Consider the following 8,786-nt stretch of genomic DNA (forward strand, 5'->3'; position numbering starts at 1 on the left):
TATAAAATTGCATAAATATTCCGAAAATTCTGGCTGTGGCGTATAAGCGAGGGCACCCACACCGAAGTTGAACGTGACCTGACTCGTCAAGATCGCCAGGCGACTTGATGGAATTCCCATTATCGCGCTAAACGTCGTTGTTCCAACGCATCGTGGACGACACCTTTGTGGCCATTGGCTCGGCGCGATCCTTCCGCCACGTGTTGATGAGGCTTCGATGGGCTGGCACCGTCGTGACAGGGCTGCCGGCGACTGCATGTTCCGGATCGCTTTCCTACCGTCACACACGTATCATGCGTCTGTGCGAGTCGAACATATCATGCAATCGCGACATACATGCAACAGCTGCTTCGCCAGCGCTTGCAAGACCGCCAACGCAGGGTTTCCAGGCGACGAAGGCAGCCCCAGAACAAACAGGCACAGTTCCTGGTCGTCCATGGGCGTTGTTTCGGGGCCGTGGCTGTCGTCGACGCGTACTTGATCGTCGTCTTGCAGATCCACCAGGAACGAATCCAACGGACAGTCCAAGCACAAACACTTCACGACGATGTTCCAGTACACGTGGGGGTCCTTGGCGTACCATTTCGGCAGGGGACAATTCGAGTCGTCCCCGCCATCATGCGCGGTCAATCTCGCGTGAAGGTAACTCCACGAGAAGTACGGAATCGGCGTCGACGGCGGCTGGTCCATGTAGCGCACGCAAAAGAATGGACTGAACGGGGCGTGGCAGTTGGGACACGTCGATCGACACTGGACTTGCAGGTCGAGTTCGGACACACGGTGGCCGCAAGCTGCACAATCTGCCAGCAACGTCAACCGAATGCCTCGCTCAAAGAGTTCCCCAAACCGGTCGTGCATCTCACGCCGGGGTCGCAGCTTCACCGGCCTCGACTATTGCCACCCACACAGTTCGAGTCATGCCGTGGGCAAAACAGAAACTGTACCGTTTGAAACACGTCCTCGACGTTGCTCAGCCCTCGGATAAAACTGACCGTCATGGGGCGAGGCCTCTCGACGAGGTACGTGACGATGTCGTGGAAGAACATGAGCATCATTGGCTTGCCGTCAATCGTTTCGACCACGTCGCCTTCTTCAATGCGGCACCGCTCGTCTCTACGAGGCATCGCATGCGTGAAACGAGGGTCAGGAAACAAACCCAAACGAACTGGTGCTGAAACCCTGCCACTTGGCACCCGCGTTTCTCGTTAAATGGCTGTAGCACGAGCCCAAGCGACCCGATTCCAAACGTTGTGTACACGCGATGCACAAGCGGCTCAAGCTCGACTTCCATGCACGCTGCGAGTACTCCAGTTGAGCTGCTCGCGGCCATGGCATCACTACAGCTTGTTGTAGTGGTATGGAGACTGGAACTGCTGCTGGTCTCCGAACTACTGACGCCAAACAATCGGGGGCTCGTGGGGGTTGTTGGCACAATCGGGTGGTGCTGGTGCATTTGAATCTGCGCGAGCCACGTCACTGCCAACGCCACGTCGCCCTGGTCCATCCACGTCTTGATGAGCCAACTGAATGGCCGCCAGTGACCAAGCTGATTAAAGATACCGCCCAAGGGATTCACCCCCAAGCACGTTTTCCACACCGCCTCCAAATCTTGCCGGTGCAGAGCGTCGTGGCACGCCCCCAATGTATGAATCAGCTCCACATACGCTTGCTAAAACCCGTGATGGAAGCAGTTGCGACGACGTAAATTCCACAGTTTGGTACCTCCAATGCCTGACTTGGCTTCTTGTTTGCCGTCCACACGTCGTCTAGCACACGGGTGCAGGTCGCAACGTTCTCCATGCACTCTGGCGAGCACGTCGTGTGGAGCCACGAGTGGTCTGGGATGTCTAGACTCGTTTTCGTGCGGTGAAAGTTGAGTCGAGGGCTCAAGTGGCTGCCCAGAGTCTTGGCGCGGTGGAAGATGGCTGGCGGAGACTTGTCCAATTTGCCGCCATGCAACCAATTGTCGAGCCATTCCACGACTGTCGAGTTTGGTTTGCCCTAATGCAACGAGTGTGTCCGTGGAAGCCACGACGACGGGTACCTTGCGTGACTTGCTGGAGGCGACTTCGGGCACTTCGTAAGGCAATTTGGGTCGAGACGCACTCAATGCGTCGCATGAAAGCGTTGGAAACGCAATCTCGCGGTCGGCAGCGTTTGGTGGCGTGACACATGGAAAACCTTCCTCGGCAGGTTGTGGTGCATTTGCCCGTTTAAGAAATGCGGCCATGAGGTCGTGGCCGACCGGCCGCAACGGCACATGGATGGGGTGTAGAGGTTCATGATGCCCGAGAGCTTCGTCTTCGTCATCGTCAGCGTCGTCGCGGTCGATCCGCAACAGTGACGACGATGACCCGCTCGTGGCACTGCCGTCCACTTGCTGCTGAAATGCGCTCGTGTTGCTCCACGCCACGTAAAACGCCTACAACGCCTCGGTGACCTATTGCTGCACGCCATCTCCGAAATCGATATACTGCTAGACGTACTTTGTCTGGTCCAGTCTTTTGAGCCAAGAATTTCTTTGCCCCCAGCACATCCAACCCGGAACGGTACTCGCACACGAGTCGTCGAAACCACTTGACCATGACTCGATTGAGCGGACTCGAATCCGTCAACAGCGACGTTGACAGCTTGGAGTCGTCGTTCGTTGTAGGCTCTTTGTCCGTGGCCGTAGTCGAGTCGTACGCCTCGCGCAGACGAGTTTGCATGCGAATGCGTCGATCACGAAGGATCTGTGGTAGCAGTGACGGCGGCCCGCCCTCGGTCATGGTCATGATGTGGCCGTTGAGCCGACGCACTAACGCTTCAGCTGCCTGGGGTAGCATTGGTAGCCGTGCGCGCGATCCATGCAAGCGATTGTCGCGCATGTCAAAGCGAACGACAGCCTGAACGAGCCATGATGAAGGAGGCATAAACTTGAACAAGCATGGTTTAAACACACCGTGGGCGACGACAACGAGGCAGGATGCGGCACTTGGGACGCGTGAGCTCCGGCAATGAACGGCACGGGGGCTTCCAGCAACGTCGCGATGTCGACACCGTGGGGAACGACAGGGACGAAAACGTGGTCCCATTGCAACGGCGTCAGGAGTAACCGAATCGTGGTCGCGACTGCCGTGATGAACAAGTTGTCCGTCCCCAGGATTAAGATGGAGTGCTCGAGCATGGCATGGTGCACGAGCATGACAAGGTTCTCTGGTTCTACCAGCTGAAAGGTATACTCAACGAATTCCCAATCGAGTGGCGCCGCTTGCAGCAAAATGTTGGTCTGCGTCACGGCAGCCATGAAGTGAGCGAAGTTGTCTTGCGAAAAGTTACCTCAGCCACCGAGCACAGCACGCCAGACGAACCGAAACGCGGCACGGGCACTTCGTGCAGCAAGTTGGTCAGGCACTGCTCGACAAAGCGTACTTTTTCTGGAGGGTTGGCCACGTCATTGCGCATCAATTCTCGATTCCGTCGATGTTGTCTCGAACCGAGAACTGCAAGTTGCTCCAAGTACTGAAGAAACGCCGTGTACAGGGGATGCTTGCTCACAATGCACAAGGAGGTGAGGCATGCTGCGTCGGCGTGGTTGTTGGACGTCGAAGAAGACATGCACACGGACGCGCCGTACAGTGACGATCCAGTTGCAGTCGTCAGCACGAACGCGTTGTACATTGCCGGTGGGGAATCCGCGCTTCGGCTTGGAAACATAAACTACGGAGCGCCATGAGTCCACTCACACGCAAGAGTTATGTATCTACCAGGAGTACGCTCTGTGGGTACTCGTCGCGGTCATGATTTTGCGGTGGGTACTGGAAAACGATGGAGTGGGTGTTTCCTAGGTAGGCACGCGTGCGGGCGGCGAGTGAGAAGAAAGGAGGTGAGCTCACGGTGCCACCAACGTCGTACCGGTCTTTGTCGCCACGAAGAAGTACTCGACGAGCCTCGTGTCGGCATTCTCGGCCATGCTGTCAACGGATCCGCTGGAGGATCGCCCGACTGGTGTTTAGGTGTGTCGTTTCGCCTGCACTGATATCCGGACGATATTTCCGGATACCAATATGTTGCAACATACTCGAATTATATTGCGAGGACGACTTCACGAACGATGGAGTCGTTGGCCGCATGGTCCGCACAACGTTGATGGAAATCAACGGCATCGACGTAAAGTAGATGCCGTTGCTATCCAAACCCACTCCGTTAACGCAGCATCAGCAGTTCCAGTCATTTTCGTGCTTGCAGGCAGTATGACGTCGTGCCTTCGTTGTCGATGGAAGGTAAACCCCACCAAGGCAATCCGTGATGTTCGAGAAGGGATCTCTGTATGGAGATGGAGACGTGTTGCTTGCAGTTGCTGCTTTTTCGATTGTAGGTTTTGTTGGGACTTCACGCATGACGTTCATATCGCGTCACGGTGGGAATCGCATGCATAATCCCATGTGGATGCATGGCCCTGAGTACTCGAATGACATGAATTCTATCGGTGTGGCCTCGATATCGTTTGGGTATAGACGTTTCGGCCTACTTCGAGAGTCTGGTCTCTCTCGCACGGGCGGCATCGTGCATTGAGCGACTGTTTTTCAGTGTATGTACATGCCAATTCTTCTGACACCCCCCTAGACCTCGCGCACGCCGGAAATGCAACAGCTCGAGTACGGGCAAACTTACACAATGTAGCTCAAAGGCAACTTGATGTTTGGGGATGGGGGCATCGTGGTGACGAGTAGCATGGTTGACGTGGTGAACAGATTTGGCGCTGTTTCATGGTACACCAATCGAAATGTGTCGAGCCAGGCGAAGTTAGCGACCAACAACACAGTCATGAGTTGCTGATGGCCGAAGGAGTGGGCTGTGATGTGTGGGCCAACAAGACGATTCGTCGCATGCACGCCGTCAGGTTGGACAGTCGTTTTCGTGGTGCACAGCGACCTCACGTACATACACTACAGCAAGGTCAGGACGTTGACGGCCAACCAACAAGCATTGTCCACTTGAAGGGGTCATGGACATGACTTGCGTCTGAAAGGCAATGCTCACACAATCCGGTGAAGTTTGCCAGTTGTGCAACGACGCTAGGTTACTCGTATCGATGAATCATCCGTCTGCAGCGAGCACACGCGGTGGATGTGACCTGTTGACGATACGATGAAAGCTGGCTACGTAGCCGCGTTGTTACCACACGTGGAAATGGGCGCGCATCGAGCGAATTTATTGGGCTTGCTTCGGTTGCCGCAAAGTCGCCATGGAGAGAAGTCATGGGGATGGGAAACGCATGACGACGCACGTAATCGATGCCGCTGTCGGGCGCTGCTATTGACGCGTCAAACGACACTGGGCTCAAAAGCACTCAACGAGTCCCAATATGGTAATCGTTAAGGGTAGTGACTCTCGTTGACTTTAAAACGACTCGCAATCGGAATGCTCTGCCGTCCACGGCATTGGTCGTTTTGACGTGACGACGACGTGCATGGTCAAGCACGTACTTGGTACAGTTCATGGATACAAGGGAAAAACGTCTTTTCGAAGGACGCGCTTGTTGCAGACAGGGCAGCGCATGGACGCCTGTCGCCCATCGACAACCCGCCAACTCTCAAGACAATCGCGACAAAAGATATGTCCACACTTGGTTGCGCTGGGACGTTGAGCACGATGTAGACACACCGGGCACATTAACAACGTTTCACCATCAGCGGGCACATCTCGACTAGCTTGGGCTTCGTGGTGATGCCTTCGTTGCACCTCCACGTACTCCCACACCACAATGGCGACCAGGCATGGCACAATCACACGCAACACTTGCGAGACCACAAGTACTCCCATGACGTGCGCGTACCAGCACGCAACGGCACCCACGATCGTGGCGCCTGAGCTCCACGCAGCGTGTACCATGGCCGCGAGTCGCTCGCGGCACTCGGCAATGGACATCGCGCCGTGGATTGTGCACTTCAACGCAGTTGCAGTAGCAAATCAAACGCCGTGATGTCAAAGAAAGCGTTCTGATTGGCTCTCGTACGTTCATCCGGATATCCGGATAAAGATCGACGCGGATCTTTCGCCTTCACCCCACTCATCCGACAATGTCCGACGCAAGCAGTACGTCCGCAGCTTCGTCATGCTTGCTCCCGCTGGACACTGCACTGATCCACAAGTACGGCATGGAATTCCACGCACTCTTGACGATGGACGGCCCTGGTGCAAAGAAGAAGAGCAAAATGACGGGTGTAGTGTTTCACCCCGTTCGTCCGTGGGTCGCTGCGGTAGAATCCAAGGACGTCGGCATTGTGTGGAACTATGAAACGAAGGAAGTGATCAAACGCTTCACATTACAGGTAGGTGATTCGATCAAGTGCAGGACATAGTGGGCCAGAGGTGTTGCCATAGATTGGCGACGAGATCCCTGCAAGTTCCGATGACCCCGCCACCGTCGCGACACCCCCGTCCGTGGTCTTGACAAAATCGATGGCGCTCTCAAGCACATTCTCACCCAAACTTGGCAAAGCGAAATCCACGGCGGTGCTCTTGTTTTTTGACCGCGAGGCCATCTCGCACGCGTCAGGCATTTCCCGTGGCATCGACTGCTTTGAAGAGTGGCTGGTCATTCTGACCACGAACAACATTGTGTTTTGCGACATCAACGACTCCCAGTCGGTGCGTACAGCGCCATTTCGCTCTTATCATGCAGCCGAGTCTGCTTTCCTTGATGTTCATGCCGACTTTATTGTGGTAGAATCGCTGGATCACATCGGACGAGTTGGGTCGGGCGCTGCCGAATTCCATCGAGCTCTTACCAGGAGGCTTTTTAGCGATCGGTACGTAGTCATGATCAAATGAATCGCATTGACCACTTGGCGTAGGCTGCAGTGACGGGAAAATCCGCATCTGGAGCCCACGGTTGGGCAAGGTGTGCCACGTTATCGATATGGGAACGGTCAAGGAGATTCCGTTCTTGATCTTGGTGCCGTCGGACGCGTCGTCGACACCAACCGTATCACCATCGACGTTTCGTTGCTACTTGATCGCTGTCCACGTCGATGGGAAAGCGATCGTGTGGTGTGTGAACCGGCTGGCAAATGCTGAATTCCAGCAGTCGCGCGCGTGCGAGTTTGACTTGAAGGACGCCAACAAGCGCGGCGGTGCCAACCCAAACGTCGACTTGACGTCGTGCGGCTTTCACGAACTCAGACTGCTCGTGGAAGACAGTGTGCTGACCGCCGTGTCGAAAGATGGAAACGTGCTGATGTGGGACGTTTCCTTTCTTCGGTACGTGCTTAATGCATGCCATCAGTCATGTTCTCATGGAGCTCGGGACATCGATTAAACCATGGCGCGGTGTTCCTGTGGCGTTAGAATCACACAGCAGACCAAGGAGCCGAGGCAAGTGCCTGCCGATCTCTCTCATCTGCTTTGCGCAACTAATCTCGCCGAGGCCACACAGAGTCAACTTTATCGGCGTCTTCCACACATCGAATGCAACGGCGCCGGTCAAGCCTCTCCATGGGACGCTGCTGCTCGGGTCGAGCAAGCATAGCTACGTATACCTGTCCAGTTGCCACACGTCGATGGTGCTTGCTCCGCGCACATTCGCACATGCGCTGACGAGACTGTCTGTCGGTAGATGAATGTGACCGAGCTGCATAAGGGCAAGGTGCGACCGAAACGGCCCGCGCCTCGTTCTCGATCCATTCATTTGGGCGCCATTTCTCATGACCCCATGGAACTAGGCCAATGCAGACATGGAGATAGCTGCCCACCGAGTCGACGTGGTCAAGGATGTGCGCAATCTTCACACAGTACAACGCGAGGCTGGGCCGCCACCGCATTCACTACATTGCTGTGTTCGAGTAGAAGTTGTCGAAGAAGATCAAGATCAACACGATGTCCCAAAGCCCGCGCAGCGCCAACTTGATTGCTGCTGCGACCAACTACGGTGTGAATATCATCCATTCGCTAACGTTGGCAATCCTGATGGGGGATTTCAGGGCTGCTGCTGTTTTCCATGCACTCGTACACGCGTCACACAGCTACCCTCGTGCCAAGGTACTGACCGAACAGGTCATCTCTCACGGCATGACTTGAGTGCACGCATGCAGTCGCTTCTTGCGACAAATCGTGTCGACCCATCCTTCGTTAAACAAAACAACATCGGACGTGGCTGTCGTAGCGCGGCCGCCATTGTTCTCAACACGTCAACGCACCTTCGGTCCGTTGGGCTCGCGGAAAAAGGCAAGCGCGAGATGCATGCGCTCAAGTACCCGAACAAGGACTCGGTCGGCGTCGTCATGAAGCACTCGACGTCCAACTACGTCGCTGTTTTGACGGGGACTCATTATGAGGTACAACCGAGCTGTTGTCGGAACGCCAACAAAGCAGCAGAAGCGCGAACATTCCGACCGTATTCATTAGATTGTGCACGTGGATGCAGCAGCCGCGACCTATCGCATGGTACACTTCCATCCGACGAGCGAAACCTGTGCGAGTGGCAACGTCTCGTTGAAGACAACGCCAGGACAGCCCGCGCGTGTCCCATCCGCCGTCGCCTACTATCCATTCATGAAAACCGTGAACTAGATTGCATCCGGGCCGGGGGTGTCCGTGGCATGGCACAGCCATTTGTTGCGCTTCGCCGTCTTGATGGTACGTGTTTCGCTCGCTGCAATAATACGACGCCTCATTCCATCGATGGCGCGAGTAAAGCCCGACGAAGACGAGATGGCGAAACGCGCGCGCGCTGCCGTACCGACAGACAGCCCGCGCAAGAAGCTTGGATTCTTTGGCAAAGCCGAGGAGGTTGCCGTGACGGG

The 8,786-nt window shown here is 55.5% G+C and overlaps 2 protein-coding genes across 3 annotated transcripts; one reads left to right on the forward strand and one right to left on the reverse strand.

Annotated features, from left to right (window-relative positions):
• Positions 1 to 94: 94 nt before the first annotated feature.
• On the reverse strand, positions 95 to 3,982 carry H310_12174 (hypothetical protein). Its single transcript, XM_008879154.1, has 11 exons — positions 3,895 to 3,982; positions 3,747 to 3,823; positions 3,319 to 3,699; positions 2,942 to 3,268; positions 2,487 to 2,885; positions 2,045 to 2,422; positions 1,723 to 2,001; positions 1,167 to 1,669; positions 945 to 1,113; positions 337 to 891; positions 95 to 274 (listed from the first exon to the last, which is right to left on the reverse strand). Exons 1-11 carry the CDS (start codon positions 3,950 to 3,952, stop codon positions 128 to 130), a joined length of 3,273 nt encoding a protein of 1,090 aa, XP_008877376.1. The 5' UTR covers positions 3,953 to 3,982; the 3' UTR covers positions 95 to 127.
• Positions 3,983 to 6,062: 2,080 nt separating this feature from the next.
• On the forward strand, positions 6,063 to 8,786 carry H310_12175 (the record flags this gene model as incomplete). 2 transcript variants are annotated; one of them, XM_008879155.1, is made up of 13 exons in its annotated part: positions 6,063 to 6,314; positions 6,367 to 6,633; positions 6,713 to 6,794; positions 6,840 to 7,245; positions 7,333 to 7,359; positions 7,421 to 7,547; positions 7,601 to 7,630; positions 7,707 to 7,775; positions 7,831 to 7,912; positions 7,965 to 8,022; positions 8,147 to 8,318; positions 8,389 to 8,427; positions 8,482 to 8,553. In XM_008879155.1, the coding sequence occupies 13 exons, from the start codon at positions 6,063 to 6,065 to the stop codon at positions 8,551 to 8,553; spliced, it is 1,683 nt and encodes a 560-aa protein (XP_008877377.1). The 2 variants fall into 2 exon arrangements, with proteins under 2 accessions (XP_008877377.1, XP_008877378.1); XM_008879156.1 differs by having other exon boundaries at positions 8,389 to 8,786.

This window comes from Aphanomyces invadans (genome assembly GCF_000520115.1).
Source record: "Aphanomyces invadans strain NJM9701 unplaced genomic scaffold supercont1.36, whole genome shotgun sequence".
Taxonomy (NCBI): domain Eukaryota; phylum Oomycota; class Saprolegniomycetes; order Saprolegniales; family Verrucalvaceae; genus Aphanomyces; species Aphanomyces invadans.

What these genes read in the sequence shown, in the direction of transcription:
- H310_12174 (XM_008879154.1), bottom strand. Translation starts at nt 3,952, where the DNA reads ATGGCCGAGAATGCCGACACGAGGCTCGTCGAGTACTTCTTCGTGGCG. An exon ending in GTGGCAGGGTTTCAGCACCA is followed by an intron (nt 1,114 to 1,166) that starts GTTCGTTTGGGT and finishes GATGCCTCGTAG; the next exon opens with AGACGAGCGGTGCCGCATTG. An exon ending in TCGAGGACGTGTTTCAAACG is followed by an intron (nt 892 to 944) that starts GTACAGTTTCTG and finishes GGGTGGCAATAG; the next exon opens with TCGAGGCCGGTGAAGCTGCG.